The sequence below is a fragment of the Pundamilia nyererei genome, unplaced genomic scaffold (genome assembly GCF_000239375.1).
Source record: "Pundamilia nyererei isolate P.nyererei 1_Seehausen unplaced genomic scaffold, PunNye1.0 scaffold00001, whole genome shotgun sequence".
NCBI classification, from domain to species: domain Eukaryota; kingdom Metazoa; phylum Chordata; class Actinopteri; order Cichliformes; family Cichlidae; genus Pundamilia; species Pundamilia nyererei.
In genome coordinates, this window is record NW_005187402.1 from 8,375,719 (window position 1) to 8,395,691 (window position 19,973).

At 41.6% G+C, this 19,973-nt stretch overlaps 4 protein-coding genes across 4 annotated transcripts in view; 1 reads left to right on the plus strand and 3 right to left on the minus strand.

The window, feature by feature from the left end:
* Positions 1–3,582, minus strand: part of fam193b (family with sequence similarity 193 member B) — a 15,119-nt gene extending 11,537 nt beyond the window's left edge. The window contains exons 1-2 of the mRNA XM_005719680.1: positions 3,219–3,582; positions 1,020–1,298 (exon numbers count right to left, since the gene is read on the minus strand). Of these exons, the coding sequence (XP_005719737.1) occupies positions 1,020–1,298; positions 3,219–3,377 (438 nt within the window). The 5' untranslated portion in view covers positions 3,378–3,582. The remainder of the gene's footprint in view (positions 1–1,019; positions 1,299–3,218) is intronic.
* A 914-nt stretch (positions 3,583–4,496) lies between these two features.
* Positions 4,497–8,498, plus strand: mxd3 (MAX dimerization protein 3). Its single transcript, XM_005719681.1, has 6 exons — positions 4,497–4,776; positions 5,451–5,550; positions 5,722–5,751; positions 5,878–5,992; positions 6,503–6,668; positions 6,831–8,498. The coding sequence occupies exons 1-6, from the start codon at positions 4,707–4,709 to the stop codon at positions 6,941–6,943; spliced, it is 594 nt and encodes a 197-aa protein (XP_005719738.1). The 5' UTR covers positions 4,497–4,706; the 3' UTR covers positions 6,944–8,498.
* An 870-nt stretch (positions 8,499–9,368) lies between these two features.
* On the minus strand, positions 9,369–13,690 carry prelid1a (PRELI domain containing 1a). The gene is made up of 6 exons (XM_013912596.1): positions 13,533–13,690; positions 12,899–13,007; positions 11,186–11,411; positions 10,977–11,090; positions 10,613–10,691; positions 9,369–9,496 (listed from the first exon to the last, which is right to left on the minus strand). The coding sequence occupies exons 2-6, from the start codon at positions 12,988–12,990 to the stop codon at positions 9,456–9,458; spliced, it is 552 nt and encodes a 183-aa protein (XP_013768050.1). The 5' UTR covers positions 12,991–13,007; positions 13,533–13,690; the 3' UTR covers positions 9,369–9,455.
* A 1,351-nt stretch (positions 13,691–15,041) lies between these two features.
* On the minus strand, positions 15,042–19,218 carry npy7r (neuropeptide Y receptor Y7). Its single transcript, XM_005719682.1, has 2 exons — positions 19,117–19,218; positions 15,042–16,485 (listed from the first exon to the last, which is right to left on the minus strand). The coding sequence occupies exon 2, from the start codon at positions 16,449–16,451 to the stop codon at positions 15,336–15,338; it is 1,116 nt and encodes a 371-aa protein (XP_005719739.1). The 5' UTR covers positions 16,452–16,485; positions 19,117–19,218; the 3' UTR covers positions 15,042–15,335.
* Between the last annotated feature and the right edge of the window lie 755 nt (positions 19,219–19,973).

Here is a 19,973-nt window from a genome sequence, read left to right on the forward strand (position 1 = left end):
ATGGAGCGCCCTTAGTATCTGCCTCCTGAACTGCAGAGTGCAAAGCTGGGTTTCCAGCAGAGAAGTTGTTAGACCAACTGCTGCTGCAGGGTTAACGGAGCATAATCCACCTGCAAAACTGCATATTGGTTGGCAAAGCTGGAACAGCTGTGTGGTGTAGATGCGTGCTTCACACTGCTGCAGGTGCAAGAAAGGATAAAAGTGACTGGTTTAGCCTACATAATGAGGGAATATAAGTGGGTGGATATCAGCTAAATGGTCTCAAGCCATAAAAATTTCTTGTTTTGTTTTTTTTACTTGTTAAAGGTTGTTTAGTTCTACCTGGAGTTTCAGACTGTTTTATATGTGTACAAAACTGTTAACAGTAACAGCAGGCAAGTTAGGTTAGGTCTGTTTTGTTTTGGAACAGATCAACAGTAAGGATGCCATAAAGGTGACAACCAAACTCAAGTCAGAAAGATCGATTTAACACTTGGTGTCCCATTTGGGAATACTTGGGATTTTGGTCTGTAAAAGACCAAGACTGTGGAACGTTAACTGAGATAAAAGCTTCACGCCATAGTTTCCTAATGGTTTTATTATCTTCACAACTCATTCTGAGGAAAAGATCCTTGTTGTTCCATGTTACTGAAAGCAGAGCTCTCTCAGAACCTCAAAGGTTCATTCAGTAAAACTTAATCTAATAATTATACTTGCTTATTTTGTCAGTTGTAGGTATTTAGATCTTTAGTAACAGGTTTATTTGTGGTATTGGTTTGCCCTCTTGTGGTCATGATGTAATATTTAAATAGTTCCAACCTGTGTGGCTCTTTAAAACAAATAAGTGACCTCTGGCACCTTTTGACAGCCCTAACAGCAAAGGTGAGATTTAGAGAGGTTTATTTTGCAGAAACAGTGTTGATGACTAATAATGAGGTAACCTCAGTAGGATAAAGAAACATAGTTTAACTAAACATTAGTAAACAGAGGCTTTGAAAAGTACTCAGACATGTGACCCAGATCAGTCCTGTTTTATTTACCGGTGTTGGCTGCTCCTGTGTGCTCCGCTTCTCCTCCTCTTCTACACTCCTGCAGCAGCTCTGACAGATCCACAGAGGCACCTCTCCCAGCAGGGACTGAGATAGTGAGGGCACAGCATCAGCGAGCTTACGCCCTGGCGCCTCCCGCAATAAAGCTTGGGAGAGCGCAGGCACGGCGTTGGCCAGCTTCGTTCCATGGCCCCCGGGAAGCCCGTTCACAGAACTCGCTCCCCAGTCCTTAAATTCACGATGGCACAGGAGACAGCAGGTGTGCATAGGCTAGGCAGAAAAAGAGAGAAGAAAGCGTTCCATATATAAGATGTGTTGACTGATTGATGCATATAATTGCAACAGATATCACAGACTAAAACATATATTAATTAAGCTCATAATACTGTGCACGCAATACATACCAAAGTGCTAAAAAGCAATGACAAAGATCAAATTATTTCCTCGCTGGACCTTTTGCAAGCATTGTGTGACAGAACCATCATAAGAAAAAACAAAACAAACAAAAAGCAAAAAGTAACACCACAAAAACAAATAAAAATAACAATAACAAATAAATGTAATTTAACCATCATGTTAACTTTAACACATAGTAAAATTATGTAGTAGATTCACTCTCTGCAATGCTCCACGCTTAATCAATCAAGGTTTGTGCCCTAGATCAAAGCCTGAAAAGCAAACTGATTATGCTTGTAATTCATGGTTTAGGGGGAAACGATTCAAAACACATTCACAGTCAGCTCAAAATTAAACTGCATCCTTAACGATCAATGTCAAGAAACTTTGGTGTTTTGGTGATTGTTCTAGATAAATGTTTAAATGTTCAATGAGGGTGGATTACCTATCTTTAACCCTTGTGTATAACATTCACAACCATTCTCTCACCGTTACAGTAGGGGGATATTTCATTCAATACTCTTGCACCCACAGTCCCTAGACTTTGATTTAGATGAGGGAAAAGTTCTCCTTAACAGGAAAAAGCAGGTGAGAAAAAACTAAAGATCAATTGGAATAATATGTCTTTTGCAAAAGGGACAAACATCTAGAATACCAGATTACAAACATATTAGAAATATAAGCCAGAGCTAAGCAACTTTCAAGAGACATCAAAACATGTGCTTATATGACTGTAGAAGTGCTGTGTTGCCAGTTTGAAGGTACAGTTGGCTATATCCTATATAGTGTGGTACCTTAAGAAATCATGAATAGAGCTTCTCCATAACAGTTTACATAAAAATGAACATTCACTGTTATGCTAGGACTTAGTTCGATTATTTTTGGTACAGTACTAAAAAGCTCTATGGAAAAAAGCTGATCGATCCGTTTAGGGGCTTAAGTTTGCGTTATAAAAATGTAATTAACAGGTCCCAGCAGCAGCGGACAGGTTGCAGGTTATAAAGCTCGGGCCAGGTGTAATTTCAGCTGGTTGTTAATAAGACAGTTTTCCAGCCTGCAGATGGATAAATTTTATTTATTTATTTTAAGCGGTTACCCTCAACATCAAAGACACTTCTGATTCAGCTAAGCATCATTAGCTCACAAGTTAACTGCTTATACTGAAACTTTTTGACATTAGCTCCTGTTACAGATTGATACTTGATTCTGGTACGACAAAAAACTAATAGGAACTAGTCTGACAGCTCCCCTAATTGATAACCCGTTATGTTTCAAGTTTTTAAGCTAATTAACTGGTTGATTAGCTAGTAGCTGGTTAGCCTCTGCTGGCTGAGTAGGTCCTGTGGAGGGGATCAAGTGCAGGCAGCAAGCACGTTTGCAGCACGCTAGCTGAAGATGATAGCTTGGCTAACGTTAGCTGGGCGGATGAAGTCTTGTAAGCGATGGAAATGGGACGACCCTGCCCGAGGTACAATGTCACCTGTCCGGTATAAGGGACTGGCTGCAATGGTGATCACAGTGCCTAAAAATGCGTCTGGTGGGAACTATTCTACTCGGTAAGTTGAGCTTAATATTTATTTAATTACAATTCACACGACATAAAGGTATACATGCATCGCTGCTAAATTACAACTAAAATAGCTTCCCACCAAGAAGCGGGTGCATATAATTGCACCTCTCCATGATTGAGCTGATAGAATAGAAGCACAATGGAGGATGCTTGGATTAGCTGAGTAGTGCTAGCTAGGCTAGCTAGCCTATTTTAAAGGCAGCGTTTGGCTCGCAGCTAGCTACCTGGTTCGCCTTGGTAGTGGGCAGCCTATCCAGCCCAGCATCTCCGCCGCCACCGCCAGCTGCATCGCCGGGAGAGACGGGGCTCTTCGGAGCGGTCTGCTGTCCAGGCACAAGCTCCTTCTGGGCGACCCCTTGCTGCTTGCTTTTCTTCCTTGCCATTACGACCTTGTTTATAGTACGCTTTGACCAAGTTTGCACCAGTTTCGGTGATTTTAAGAGCACACTTTCGTTTCTTCTCGGACCTCAAAATGTTCTCTATCTCCTCCAGTCAAGACAACAGTCAATATGGCGGAGGACTCGCACACTCAGGAGTTCAAAGGTTAAACATACTGCTGGCAAAGAGGCTTCACTCCCGCATGGAGTATGCGGCTGCAAGCATATTCTCGCGGTGAAGCCAGGGGCCGCCATATTTAGTTAGGCAAACGTCTCCTCCCACTTTCCATTGGTATATATAATGTTTATTGAATTTTTTATTATTTATTGTCTTTATTGAGCAAACTGTAATACGTTTGAGTGTTTTCTATCCTTAAACATTTTGTTATCGAAATAAAATGTTTAGACTTGAGCTGTTTTTAGACGTTGAGGGAGACAGTGAAACTGAAATATATGAACTGAAATAAATGTGTAAGAGTTGGTTTGGTAACGGGAGCTACCTCACAAACAATCATCTTGTTGTGAAATGTTATCATTGACAATGTCGATAAACAAAATTAGAAAAATAGTGCCGTGTGAAAGACTTTTTTTTCAATAAACTTTATGGAAGGACAGGGACCAATCAGTGTTAGGTGCTTTCAGTGCTTTCGGAAATATTTTGATGGAGGTATAACACAGATATTGTTTGTTATATATAAAGAGTACAATTATAGCATTATTTCTTGGTTTATCATTTGCATAGCATAGGATTTTACATAAATGCTATATTATAACATTAGACATATGGCGCATTCTAGGTTGCAAACAACGATTGTACAGATTCCACCAAAACCCAGAATTCCCTGGATTAAATGAGCAAATTTGCCATAAACGACTTTTAGAAAAACTACTTAGCAATGCAAGTTGAACATGAAGGGAAATATGAAAAATAATTTGAACAGAACAAAAAGCGCTGACGCTATCCTGCTGACCATTATTTTTCTGAAGTTCAACTTTGACCCTAATAAAAAGACTTTTCAGAAGAAAAGCATATTGATTTGGATGAATCGATAGATAGTGTGGGGCATGTGGCGTGATAAGTTTAATGATAATATCCGAGTGGTTAGAGAATTTAGTCAAAATATTACGTAGAACGGTATAACCTGGAATGTTTATACACAATTTATTGAAAATTTCCGAGTTTGCGTGGGGCTCCTGAACGCACCACCGGTTTAGCGTTGTGTGGATTGAGGACGTAGCTCAGACACTGCTTCATCCACTTCGGGCTCTTGACGCTTGTACCACAGTAGCTTGTTTACCTGCTGCCGTTTCATTTGAGCAAAAAAAACCAAAACAATGGAAGGACAAGTGTGTAACATCCAGGTGCTTCTTCGGGCTGCCGAGTTTCTGGAGAGAAGAGAGCGGGGTAAGTGCTTTATGTCAACTGTCAGCCTAGAGAGGGGAGTTGATTGGTTATTGTTAAAACAACGATGAATCCACAATAAACCGGCGGCAAGTATGCACCTACACATAACGTAGAAACATCATACCGTGCAGCTGTTTAAGATTTAACCTGGATTCTAGGTGCAAGGTTATTTTTGGGCGGTGTTTTGCCATTTGACTCTGACCTACATATCGGTCGCATCTTTGTACTCAAAGGCGCCAATCTGGACCAGTTTGAAAATGAATCCGGGCGCCGCTGAGCGTTCGCTCCGGTGAATGAAAGGGGGGCATGAGGAAAGCCTATAAAGTATAACTTTCATTCATTGCTTACTAGCTGTAGACGCTATCCCGACTCCTTTTTTACGCGTGAGGTTGTAAGGCTGGTTGGATAAAAGCGAACAGATAGTGGATGATGGCGCCAAAAGCAAAACGTCCAGCTGATGACAACGGTAGACTGCGTTCAGCCTCCTTTTCTCCCACCTCCCCTACAGCACGGATGGTATATCACACTTTAATTACGCCGTAATAAAAGTTGATTTGTCCCACCGGCATTCGCACATGTTAAAATGAGGACACCTTTAACGTCGCAGCCAGTGTGCACTGTGATTTTGCCGGCGATTGTTGTGTAACACAGCTGTGATGCGTCTCCCTGCGCAGAGGCAGAACATGGGTATGCTTCCGTCTTGCCTCTCAGTCCAGCTCAGTCCGACAGGAGAAGCAAGCAGAAGAGCAAGAAGATATCTGCTGGTGGCAATAGGTGAATGCATTACATAACAAATAACTGACGACAGGGTGTGGCTCGGTCTGACTTTCAGTTTTGATAAGGCACCCTTTCAACCTTGAATACCTCTCACGCAGTAGCTGCTGAGTAGGAGTGCACTGTTGTGAATGTTTGACCAAACTGTCTGTTTGTTTACTTTGTTTGCAGGTCTGTTCATAATGAGCTGGAGAAAAACAGGTAATGGGCTTTTCTTCGTAATGCTACAGTAAAAGTTCATGTGTGTCAGATCAAGAGATTAAAAAAAACCCAAAAAGAGGGAAGTGTGGATTTGCAGCTTCACTTATTTCTCATTGTGCTTTGCAGACGGGCACAGCTGAGGCACTGCCTGGAGCAGCTGAAGAAGCAGGTCCCACTGTCATCGGACTCGATGAGGAACACCACTCTGAACCTGCTGAGACGAGCCCAGCTTCACATAAAGGTGCGAGATGTCTGAATTTGCATTGAATCTGACTCGAGTTTGGTTTACTTGTCATCCCAGCCATGTTTAAAATGTGGTGCTTTTCTCAGGGACACAATACGTGTTAAAGGGAGACCGCACAAGACAAAACAGAGAACAATGCTGAATCATGAAGTGGGGTAACACTGTGGTGTGGTGGTTAGCACTGCTGCCTCACAGCAAGAATATCCTGTGTTTAAATCCAGCCTCTCTGTGTGCAGTTTGCATGTTCTCCCTCTGTCTATGTGCTCTCTGCGGGTAGTTCGATTTACTCCCAAAGTCCAAAGACATGCATGTAATTGGTGTTTCTAAAGTTAAGCATTTAAATTAGTCAAGAACATTAAATATTCTGAATATATATGAATACTGTGTGTATAGAAAGTGGCTTGTTTTGTGCATTTTACAGAGCTTTTAGCAATCTCAATTTTTGCTTTTGCCTGTACTGTTTATCCTTTCTTCATTGCTCTGCTCCTGCACCTTTTTCCCGTTCAGAAGCTGCAGGAGCAGGATGAGCGTGCAGAGCAGCTGAAGGATCGTCTGCGCTGGGAGCAGCAAGAGCTGCGGGTTCGGCTGGAGCAGCTGCAGAGGGGCACGGAGAGGATGAGGAACGACAGCCAGGGGTCAACCATGTCCTCCGAGAGGTCGGACTCAGACAGAGGTAAGCCCCTCGGGTTTTTTTAATTTCACGTTCAAATTATTTCAGTCCTACTAGGAGCTGGCTGTCTCCTCAAAGGCAAATTGCAAGTTCAAGTTTAATGTGACGAGCGAAGTTTCCCGTATTTCTGCTGACGGATCGGATCTGTGCTCGGGTTTGTTGCAGAGGACGTTGAGGTTGATGTGGAGAGCATTGTGTTTGTGGACTCTGATGGACTGAGCATTACGCACACCGGCGCGGACCACTGTTACTCCAGCCTGGAAAAGGCCTGGCTATGACGGCGGTACACGAGTGGTAACTGGTTTATTGTCACCAGACGGACAGGAAGAGGAGAAAAACATTCCAAAAACAAAGGATGGGGGAGAATGGAGGAAGATGTTACTGTACAACTGAACATTTTTTTTGGCATTCTCTTGTCAGCACACGTCGGACAAAAAGCTAAAAGCCAACCTTTGGTTATGAAAGAGAGGTGTCCATTTGCACTGAATAGCAGTAAAATTCACTGGGCCGTGTCGTCACCAAACACATACTCGTGTGTGTTCTAGCATCAGTCATTAATGCTATTTTCCCCCAAAGCCATGAGGTGTCAAACTTCGTATCATTCATGCAGCTCTAATAATTCATTTTTTAAGGGCTTTTAAAATTCAGATAAGGGCTTTTATTCTAAACTTTTAACTTATTCTTTACTACAGAATGTCTGTACTGAATTCTGCCTTAAATCAGATCTGGTTTAGTATGCTATTCAGCTTTTACCTAGCACTAAGCTTATATCTCAGTATGCCACGTTTAGCATGCACTTAAACATTAATCTTGCTATGTCGGGGTTTTTTGTGTTTGTGTCCTATTGTATATCTAAGTGCAGTCATATACTTTGCTCCTTTTTATTCTATTGCACATAATTTCCAAATGTTGCACTTGTTTTGTCTCAAAAAGATTTGAAAGCAGCAAACAGAAGCAGGTCATATTTGCACATCGACATCAGGAAAATTCAGTAACATTGCCAAATATGAATTAGTTCACAATTTAAGAACTTAAAACTGTGAGAGGAGCACTTGGGAGCTGCTCACCGAGGCCTAATGGCAGTTTTATTCACTGCTAATGTTTCCTAGAAGTCTTTCCTACCTTCACTTGTGCATTTATCAATTAAATTGTTAATTATACACATAACAAATTCACCAGTCAGGTAGGCAGTTTGTACTTTTAATGATTATGTAGTTAATGCTGTATTACATATTCATTTCTGTGTATTCAATAGGGGTCGACCTATATTTTTTTAGTTTCAAAGACACCGATAACAGATATTTGAAACTTTTAGATAAACCTAACACTTTGCTGAAATGCCTCTGGGCAAGCTATGGCTACATAAACTGTTAATTTGTTTTAGTAAATTGCATCAATGTAAAAAAACAAAAAAAAAAGGTGCATTGTTCGATTTTTCAGTGTAATTGGGAAAAATCGCCGTGCTTGTAGTCATAGAAACACATAACATCGCAGTGTTTATTGCAACTTCTGCCGCTTCAGCATGGAAACACAGGTCTGCAGCAGGTGCCGGGAGCTGCTCCAAGCTTGCAGCTGCACTACTGTATAACATTGGTGTTGATGGGCTGTTATTTATGAGCCGTGGTCAAACAGAAGACTGCATCAGAGCCGGCGCGGCTCATTTACAGTTTATCTTGAAAGGCCTTGAAACTCTGAACACTGGTCGATCCCTAGTATTTAATAACTTAAGGTGCTTTCTACCCCCTCAATTCACTTTTGTATATGCAAGAGGCCTTATTACTTTATCCGTCTCTCCACCCAGTAATATTATGTAGCATTTTTGTACTGATGTAAGCTTCCTTTTTTTTAATGAATAAATATTTTCTGTATTTATTTGCTGTTGTGTTTGTTATTAGTCATTTTAGAGGTAAAAATCCATTCACCCCTAACTCGAGCAGGGCTGGCACACAGACATACACTTGACAGACAGCAAAGTGATTAGAAAGACAAAGTCAATTTATTGACAAGCTGATAAAGGACACATTTTTGCATGGGTTGCATCACCAGAGCTTAGATGAATGTACAGTTCAAGGTAGCTTTTGTGCCTTTTTTTTGTTTTGTTTTTTTTAAATGCACAATCACAATTCAAGTTTTCAGAGGTTTCTTCTTGAGCAATGACACCAACTGTGCCAAACTCTTCAGTCCAACTTGAGGCAAGGAGATGCAGTAATGCGATTTAAGTGATGTAGAGCGAACTAAACCAGCAACTGTATGCAAGATTAAATAAAACCAATCATAAACGAGAATGCCTTAATCACAAATTCGGTGTGACCTTATCTACTGGAGCTTTAAAGACAACGTGACTTGCTTTAGACGAGGCATACTCAAAGGAACGGAGTTTAAAAAAACAAACAAAAAACAAGACAATGGGCACGACTGGAGCAAAGGTCGAACAACAGCTTCAATCATTTTATGGCAGCGCCAGTAATAACCAACCATTCCTGTCTAAGACCTGCGTCTCTGGTAAATACTGAGGTGATGTGGCGTAGATACGCTCGGCAATATATTTCTAGTGTGGCATGTAGAGGGAGGCAGGAACAGGCTGTTTAACCCAGCTCAGGTCTTTTATGGTCCACCCACCATTTCAGTTGGATGCGCCCTCACAGAGGTGTCTAACCATGACTGGGATCGGTGAGTTCTGCTGCAGAATCACTTTATTTGTGTAGCTTGTCACACGTATTGCTTCTTCTGGGCATGCGAGGCGAGGTCTTTGGCTTTCTCTTTAGCAGCCAGAGCCGTCTCTCTCGCCCTCTATGTAGCCGTCGCCGCTAAAGTTCTCGATGGAGTTTCACCTACACGGGGACAAAACACAGCTCTTCATTGGATTCATCCAGGTTTTCGTGCCTAAGCAGCTAACACTTCCAATTATTACTATAATCAGTTTTCCAGATTCATGAAAAAAGCAACAGTCACCTTATTTTAGAAGAATATGCAGTTCCATGCACGAATTACTGATGTTATTATATTATGCTGCTCAGAAAAAAATGAATAAATAAAAAGGGAGACACTTGATCACCACAGTTTAACACAGAGTCAGTTAAACTTAAGGGATATCCATCTGTCCTATTAGGAAGCATCAACCACTGACTCCATTTAACCTGCTTTGGGATAAATAAAAGCGACAACAGGTAAAGTGGGAGGCAAAGAGAAGGCAACCATCAAAAAGAGAATACTTCTGCAAGGCGATGACCACAGACCATTGTTCTCACCTTTTCCCCAACTGATTTTTCTCTAACTTTACGTTTTCTTTGTGTCACTAGTCACTACTGATACAATAGCTGCAATCCATTCAGCATATACAGGTAGTTCGGTTCCTCCGGGATTCCAGCCATACATGCCATTGCAAGAAGGGTTGCTGTGTCTCCCAGGGCCATCCACCCCAGTAGCAGCACCACTATGTGACTCTGTGTGAGGAGGAACATGTGGAGGGCTGCCAGAGCCCTAAAGAATGAGCTCCAGAGGGCTACACGTGTTAACCTCGATGCTTCCATCAGAAACAGACTCCATGAAAATGGCATAAAGTCCCAGTGTCTTTAAGTGGGACCTGTGCCAGCAGAACAATGCTATACAGCCTCCGATAGTGCCAATTCTCTTCAAAGGACGCAAACTGACACGGAGCCCGTGTGACAAGCATAAAGGTGTCTGGAGATGCTGGGAAGCACTATGTCGCCTGCCGCTCACAATTCTAGTGTTCTCCAGGAAATGCCACTCCAACAGCACAGTGTTGGTGTGTGAGCACAAATCCTGCTAAAGGACGTTGGGCTCCAATCCTCATGTGTTACACTGAGGCGATCAAGTGTTCCCTTAATTTTTTTGAGCAGTTTGAACCGATTTGGAAAACCCATATTAGCATCAGCCACAAACTTACAATAGGAATAAAATGGGAATAAGAACTAAGAATAATTTACCTTGTATTTTGGCAAGCACATACTCGAAGCCTTTCATGGTTTTTGTCACACCGGTCTTGAATTTTGCGTGCCCAAATTCCTGGAAGGTGAAAAACAAAGTTATAAAAGATGCATGAGGCATAACAACACATGACTCACATCCTCATATATGGGCTGTCAACAACTACTGTAATTCTCTGTCATAAGTCATTTACTACTTCAGGTCCTGGCCGACAGCTTCAGCTGCTCAGCTGTTGCATCTTAACACTGTATTATGTTTCTAAATACAGAACAAATGCAAGGTGGGCGAGTGTTACTCTCGGTCACCCCCGACTACTTTCCCTCAGCTGTTATGTAGCGCAGCACTCTGCTTTACTCCACTGACCTGAATAGCTCTAGAGAGCCCGTAGACATTGGAGGAGACCCAAGCTTCTCTCTTAATCTCGGTCCAGCTGCCATTCTCAGGGTTAATTCTGTAGTGACACCGCTCTTCTACAGACTGTCAGCGAGAAAAAACAAAAGCAAAATGAGCCAAAGGTGCCACTTTGTGCACTGCTGATGAATGCTGCTTAAGGCACACAAACGCCAATGTACCATTAGGCGAGCGTGGCTGATGTTCCACGTGAGCGTGGTCATGGTCCTTTTCTGAGGGTCCACGATGGAGTCCTCGATGATGTACGCCAAGCTGGCCATGTGCTTTGGAAGGTAGCGCTCCATCCAGCGAGGGGCATGGCTAGTTTTGGTCAAAAGACGCCTGGAAATGAGGCAGTTGGTTGGGGTAACCTCTCGGAAAATGATATCTTCAGTCAAGACATGGTTACTGTGAAAGAAGAAGAAGAAGAAGGACGGATGGATTAAGATGACGTGAAACCTGGATTATTTAGGTTTATGGTCCTGAAAAATCTCTATTTTTGCTTCAGTTCAATAAGAATTTACCGTTTTTAATCCACACAACAGTTCAAAATCGAAATATATTACATTTAAACATTCTATGAAACAGTGACAAACACAGAAATACTAAACTAGACACTGTATTTTTAGCTTGACAAGAACTATTAAGCTTCAATTAAATGGACAAACTGATGATTCAATTAAAAGCACAACTAACATTTGCTTTCACACTCATTGTGACTTGATTACGGTGATTTTTTCCCCCTCTTTATTACCCGAATGGCAGTTCGGTTGGTAAAAATGGCAGAATGATGAAGAAACTGAGCTATTTAGAAACTGCTTGGTCCCCTAAAGTATTATTATTATTATTATTTTTATCTCCATTTAATTTTTTATGCGAACAATCTTCAGCAGAAAATTGGCAAAATAAAGTCAAAACTATGCGTTTCCTGAAAATGACTTTCCAGGATCTTCCACTTAACCATCTCAGTAGGTGAATGCTAAGATGTAATCTAATCATGTTGTTCTTGCAATGTAAAACAAAAAAGAGATGTAAAAAGAATCTTGTTCACTGAAGTAACAACAACAAAAATGTTCTTAATAATAAAAATAAATAGACTTTAGATAAAAACAAAAATGAACCAAGTGGAAAAAATGCCGTGGGAATACACAAACCGTCCTATGAATCAGCAGAACAAGCACGAGGAAGTGTTGGTGAATACTCTTATCGAGTCTGGGAGATATACCTGACTGTAAGTCACATGACTTCTCTGAGCGTTGCGTTTGTAAAACATAATGTCTCAAAAGTTGTCTCATAAGAAACAAAAGTGAAACAAAATTCATTGATCATCACAACATGACACAGTCTCATATTCATGCTAAAAAAAATTTTTAAACTGGAGTGTTTACTGAACATTTGGATACATAAAATGTGTTTTTAATTTTATCATTTTTTTTCTATATCGCTATATCGGTTTGTTTATCTTAAACAAAAACATATGAAGGGGAAGTTTAAAAAAAAATAAAAATCACACTGATGATGTCACATTCTCAAAACACTTGCCCTTTAAGCGTAAAGATTAGGAAAACTATGATAATGCAGACTGTATTCCATCCCTGTGTCTTTGTCTCCTTTTTTCTCCCTTCCCCCAACTAGCATGACAGAGGAGTCTGGACCTGTTAGTCTCTTCCTGTTAAAATGGGAGTTCTTCCACCCCACAGTCATCTAGTGCTTACAGAAAGAGGCGATCAGCTGGGTTTGGGACGTTGACTCTTAAACTCTAGGCTCTTCACATTGCAAGGTGACTTTTTGTTGCCTTATTGGGTGCAGTTTACAGTCCATTAAAAAAAATATTACAGGTTATAAGAAAGATGTTTGATACGAATGCGTATCCACACACAAACCCCTCACCTCACCTGTAAGGGTTGGGATATCGTTGCCAGAAAGCAACACAGACTTGGTCCCAGGTGTTTTTTAGCAGACCTGTACAGCAGAAATATTTCACCATTGTTCCCTTGGTTTACCCTGCAAACACACAGAACAAACAGCGTGATAGTTAGCCAGATGTGTTCAGATAATTTTCAGATGCCACATCAGGACGAAGCTGTAAATAGCGGTGTCAATGTGATAAAACAACTCAGCGATGACAACCCTTATGTTCCAAAATAAATACAACCCATTGGTTTTTTTCAGCTACAACCACAGGTGTCAATAAACACCTGAAGGTAAACACTATAGCGTTACCTTTAACACCTTTTTACCTCACAACTCCAGCTGTGTCCAACTGTGTCTCGTCGCGTGACTGACAACAAACAATGTAAGCCTCATTAAGACCGCAGACTGTGACATATTTCAACAACGAGAGGCCTAACGTGAGATAAAACACTGCTATCCTGTTTTATCACGTCCGCACTCTTTAGCTTCCCCTTTAGCATAGCCTAGCATGAGGCAAGCCACATGAATGAATGGCACAGCGTACCCCAGAAAATTCTACTACTGACATTCAATAAGCACATTTTTTAGAGTCAGCTCAGATGAAAAGGCGATTACCTGCACGGCGATACCATTTACAAAATGAGAATTTGCATTTTACGCTCCCATCGGGAAGAATTTCACCGCGGATAAAGTCCGAAAATCATGTCAAACGTAACTGGAGCAAAAAAGGAAGGTCAAACGAGACGCTATATCCGGTTAGGTGGGGCGTGTGCAACGCCTGCTTGGGACACTAGAGGGCAGCAGGTGACCGCGCAAGACACTACAGAAGAGTCTCAAAACTTTCTGTCTGAACTTTATAATGACGTGTGAGGGTGAATTTTAAGTCAGCTCTCAACAACTGGAACTGGCATCTTTAGGACTCCCTGAACAAATATGCATCCCAGAATCCCAAATAACGTGTTCCTGTTTAAAAAAGAAGTGTCCACACGTCCACCGTAATGGTGTGTGATGCAATGGATACAAGCTGAGTGCTGTTCTGCTGGTTGGACTGATAGCACTCACAGCTCTCATAATAATTTAGAGGACTAAAAAGGGATATAGGTCAAACAAGGGAATAAAACAGCAATGTGGGTGTCAGGAGCCAGTAATGCCAGAGCAATAAGCATTTTCTCTGCTGTATAATGAATCACAATGTGTAGGCCACATACAAATGCTTCACTGGAATCACTTGACCCACTTATTTTTTTTTCTTTTTTAAAATAAACAAAAAAAAATATGTGAAAGACTCATAAACGTGTGACTTGTACTAAAAAAAGATCTCCTATTCACCTCTTTTAATTTTCACATGGATATTTCATCAATCGGGCTTACCATACATGTGGGGAGTCCCTGCATGCTGCCAATGTTCAGTACATTTTCAAACTATGTCACAGAAGAATATAACAGCCATTTACTTGACTTACTTATATTTATCCAAACCTGGATCTCTTTATTTGACAAGGACATGCAAAACATAGTTTCTCCCCATAGTCAGATCAGGTCCAGGATTTGCATGTGTAATAGGGGCTCATTATGTCTACCAAGAGGTGCTGCGGTTGATTAATATTCCTGTTCATTAAACAGTCAACAAAGGGCACTTTATCAGCACTGCAATAAATGTAGAATCACACATTCTGACTTCTTCCAAAAGCGTTTCTTTTTTCTAAGAAATCTGCGAAGCAGCTGGCTGCATTTTGTGCTAAAGACATCAATAATACGCTGCTCTCGCTCTCGCTCTACAGAGTCCCATTCCTCTGGAAACAGGGTCCTGCTGCTTCATCCAATCAGGAACAGCTGGTTGCCAGGTGAGGACAATTAACTTCCTGTTTGGACAGTAATATATCGATCGCCTCCTCTGGATTCCTTGAACTAGGGTTGAATGTTACGCTGCCAGAACACTTATAATTAATCCAGAATGTAGCTGTTGGATTAATTAGCTGAAAACCATCCAGATATTTTTTGAGCAGACATCAAGTAGAAAAAACAAAACAGGTGTGAAAAATGAAACTCTCACTGTCACAGTAATAACAGTCTTCCCTTAAGACTGTGTCATAAATTTGGACATGGCAAACGAAAGAGAGCTCCTCATTTTACACGAGAACACATTATACACTGTACCTAGTTAAATAACACCTAAGTAAACACCTTAAACACATTTCTTAATAGTTGTTTTTACTAGTGCTGTTAGCAAAGGAAAAAGAACTTCACATGAAGCAATTTGCATGCAAAGCTTTGGGTCTTCTCCAGTGACACAGATACTCAAGATCAAACCATTAAAGTAAAAAAAAAAAGGCTACTTTTTGAAAGACAAACGCCAACGGAGCAGAGGGGCGCGCATACGTTCATATACTACAGATGCCTTGAAACGTGCAAATCAAGTCACACAGCAGTGGGAGGGTGTCCGCCGTTACGGCCGTTCAGAGTCATCCTCCTCAAGGAGCGAGTCCTGAATGAGCCTTCCAGGTGGAAAGTATCCGGCTTGTCTTCGCACCGGAACACCATGAGGAAGCCATTCCTGTAGTTTTTATTCATCCATCCGTACAGGAGAGGGTTGGTAAAAGTTGAACACATAGCCACAATGTGGAACACGGTGTATATTAGTTTATACTCCTCGAGCCTGAGCACCAGGTCCAGGTCGATGGCCAGCTGAAAGGCATGGAAGGGCAGCCAGCAGATGGCAAACACCACCACCACAAGCGCCAGCATCTTTGTGGTCTTTTTGCGGCGGTTGATGCTGTCATTGCGGCTTGATGGGCTGATGTGATTTCTCAGTTTGACCCAGATGCAGATGTAGGCGTAACTGATCATGGCTAGAGGAATGATATACTGCAGGAGGAGCATTGAGAGGCTGAAGATGAGCCCATCCCTGCTGGTCACTTGGGGCCACTTTTCAGTGCAGACGGGAAAGCGCTGGTTGATCGACGGGATCTCTTCGTAGCGGAACTCTCTGAAGATGGCGAGGGGTGCTGCCAGGACAGCAGACACAGTCCAGGTGAATGCCATGATGAGGAAGCTCGAGTGCCACGTGAGCCGCATTCCGAGGTGGAACACGATGCAGCGATAGCGCTCCAGAGCTATGACAGTCATGGTGAGGATGGATACGTGCACACTCAGAGCCTGGGCAAAGGGCACCATGTGGCACAACACAGCCCCAAATGTCCACTCTTCTAGAAGAGTGTAAACCAGCGTGAAGGGCAAACAGAAGGTGTTCACGAGAAGGTCTGCCAGGGCCAGGTTAGCTATGAAGAAGTTGGTGACTGTTCGCATGTTTCTGTAGCGAACTATCATGTAGATGACGAGAGCATTGCCCAGCAGCCCCAGCAGGATGATAAGCGAGTAAGCTGTGATCAGGCTGATCTGGACTCCAAGGTGCTTGATGATGTCAGTGTGGTATCCAGGCTGGTGCAAGCCCATGCTGTCGTTAAGCAGAAACAAGGGATCGGTTTCTCTAGCCTCGTCTTCTCCCGTGCTGTTGGATATGTCCGGTGGGCTCATTTTGGAAGATGCTAGATCAAGGCTGACTTTACACCTGAGCAGAGAAAATAGAAAATGACTGTTTAAGAGAATATCCCATCAGAGGTTTCTCATCACGCCTGATCAACATTTCTTGAACTCTTACCTCCAGGATGTACATCAATTAAGCCCTCACAGACTTCTCATGCACACTGGCGTTTACACACCACTGTGTATTTAAATATTAGTTATTATTCATCTCTGTCTCTCTTCCAAGGCATGTTTTTTGCCCTGTCTTTCTCCCCTCACCACAAAGCGGTAACGGCTCCCTGAGTCTGGTTCTGCTGAGATATTGTCCTCTTATAAGGGAGTTTTTCCTTCCCACTGTCAAAAAGTGCTTTCTCAGAGGGGGTTGTCTGGCTGCTGGGGTTTTTCTGTATTATTGTAGACTCTTTACCTTACAATGCTAAGAATTTTCTAAATAAAATAAGTCAAACTGAATTGGATACTGGCAGTACAACTATGGGAATCTGAACATTAGAGCTCTTTGATCAAGTGTCGAGGTGTGTTACTCTTCTATCCATTTGTTTCGTGTCTTTTATACACTGTAATACCTTCTGTCACTCACAGAAGTGAACTGCAGACATTCCTGTCAGTGTATTAGGACAGACAAGTGGCATTATTAGTGATGCATTGTACTTCAAACCATGTTTTTTATTTTCAGTTTTGCTCTGCACTGCAAGAGAGCTAAAATCCAACTTTCTTAAAAAACATGGCTCCACAGTTATTTCTTTGTTCCCTTTACATCACCTGCAAATACCACTCTGATATTAAAGAGATGTAGTGTTTAACCAAAAGATAATGAAACAATTTAGTAGATATGAGACGCCTCTAATTCGTACGGCCTCATTATTAGAACACTTGTCCACGACTGTGTTGAGGAGGTAGATGTTCTGAAAAAGTAAGAAAATTAAACATGAATTTTAATGAATAGATCGACAGTTTGAATCAACTGAAGAACAGCTTGCTTTGTAGCAGCTTCTTGAAAGCCCTATGCAAAAATAGAACCAGATATCACGAGCTATTTACTGTGGAATATTGTCTGGGCTGTGCAAAAAAACACACAAAAAAACCCCTCTAAGAGACATGAAAACCTGTACTATTAGAAAGAATAAAGAAAACATGATGGAGGAAGCAGTGAGATCAAGATTGAGCCAGTTCAAAGCTGCATCATTAGAGTTGCAGGCAGGTTGCATGCATAGTCTGAATCTTATAAAGGGAACATTGTGTTTTTGTGCTTAACATTAAACAACCTTTCATAAGTAAAAATATTCTGTAGTTCATCATCTAGTCATTTATGGTAGTTTACCTGTGTACAGCCAAGAGCCGCTGCTGAGTGCAGACAGTGCATGTTGTAATGACATGTATAACTACAGCTGCAGCTTGGCTCTTAAAGGATAAAAGCCAAGTCTCATCCTTATTAGGCAAATGCATGTAAATTGCATTATGTTATGTTAACCACAGTAAGATGCTTTGAGGAAATCCATTTCCTAGGGATTCTCAATCATAAAACCTGGACCTGCCCTTATGGGCCTGATTAAGCTTTGCAATTTTTATTGATTTTTATTTTTATTTATATTTATTTTTTGTGGCCATCACTTAATGCTTAAAGTTTTCTGAGACAAACCAGGTCACCCTTTAGTGAGAGGTCATCTCTTTGGTGACAGACACTCCTTGATTTCTCGGGGGATCCAGCCTATTTCCTGAGAACCACTAGAAAGACTATCTTTCACTGACATCATCGCTTTTCCCACGATTTTACCAAAACAGTAAAACAGTGAAGCCAATGGCATTTGGAAGTATTGTGTTCTCGCCCATAATGTTACGGTTAAACTAAAGGTATTGCATTGCAGATGTGTCGTGTCTCCAAGCTCCTGCACAATTCCCTGATATTTGAAACCATTCATACGTGTCGGTTCCTTGAAATATTAGCGGTGAAGAGAAAACAGAGACTCTTAGGACATCGGACAAAATAATCTATAGTTGACTGATTTGTAAGATGCCTCGAAATCCATATGTAGGGATCACCGAAGATGTGATCATGGTGCTACAACAGGTGTTGCAGTGCCAGTAACCCGAGGAACATGAAAACCCTGCCTTAACCTGCCTGGTACACACCGCTGCACCAGGCAGGTTAAGCCATGCACTTTATAAACCATTATTTACCCTTTTTTGTTCAATGATAGGAACCTTGTGCCACTACACCTGCTCGATCAAACATCCTCAGCACAACCTGATTCAATTCAAGCTAACTCTACATATTACTACCAAATAATAATAACGAGGCGATTTATTTCTAATTGAGTGTGCATCGGTGCGTAATTTGTGCCAATTTGTTCAACTTACTCAGCAGCGCGCATTCAAACATCTCCAACTGAGCTCTGAGAGATTAGTTAACCGACTTGACAGGTGCAAAACGTCTCTCTCCAACGCAGAGTCTCAGGTACGCAGTCTGGACTCTTTTCATCCAGCACGTTTTCTTTTATCCAAATTACGCACATTTCATAGTTCTATCAGCTACAGGTTACGCTGTCACAAAAGAGCAGAGAAATCATGTCTTGCACCTCAAAGGGGGAGTCCATGTATGTCCCACAACTATAGCTTCGCAATATCCATTTTAAGTCTATCCACACATTAATCGACTCACCTGTCCCCCTATATCTCCTTTGTGCAAACGTGTCTTCACCGGAGAGTGTCATGAAACAAGTGGGAAAAAATCTCGAAGCTCCTCCCAGCGTGCAGCGCCTGGTGCGCATCTTGTGGCTCGACTGTTTTGTGTGTTCCTGTCAGGTTTACAGGGTGCAGTGTAAGCCTCCACATCTGTGCCAGCCTGCCAGAGACAGAGACTGGAGATCTGCGCAGGGTTTGCGCTTTGCAAATCACACTTTTTTTTGTAATGTTTTCATTTATTTTATTTACTTTCACCAGGCAAAGAAATCAAATAAAACACCATAAAGCATCCTTTAAAGTGCCAAAGCACACTCAGTCTACGTCACTGGGTTTTCCAAATTCATCTCCATTTGTTATTTCATTTATTTCCTGCCAAGTATTCCGTTTTTCCCCTCCTCGAAGCTTTGCCCTTGTTCATGTGTACAATATTTGATGAACTTTGGAACAAAACATGGCTTTAAAGCAGATAATTTAAATGGCTGTATATTTGATTCTCGGGATCACTGTCTCAACTGATCTAATTTCTTTAATGAAAAACATTTAAAGTGCAGCTTAACGCAAATTTCGTGTTGCTTTGCAGAGAGCCATTGTTAAGCTAACTGTCATATTGAGTTGATTAGCCCGGAAAACAATACAAGACAACAAGGAGCCTCTCGCTTTTTTCCCCTGTGAGCTCCCACGATACCTAAAATAGATTAAAGTTCATGCTGATGGCACAGAAAGTCACTAAACTGTAGTCCCTTTGACCCTGCAGTGTCGTGGGAGATGTCAGTCAATATTTTAGTATTCAGAGTGTGTCATTTACCTGTATTATTCTCTATTGGGAGGGGCGCG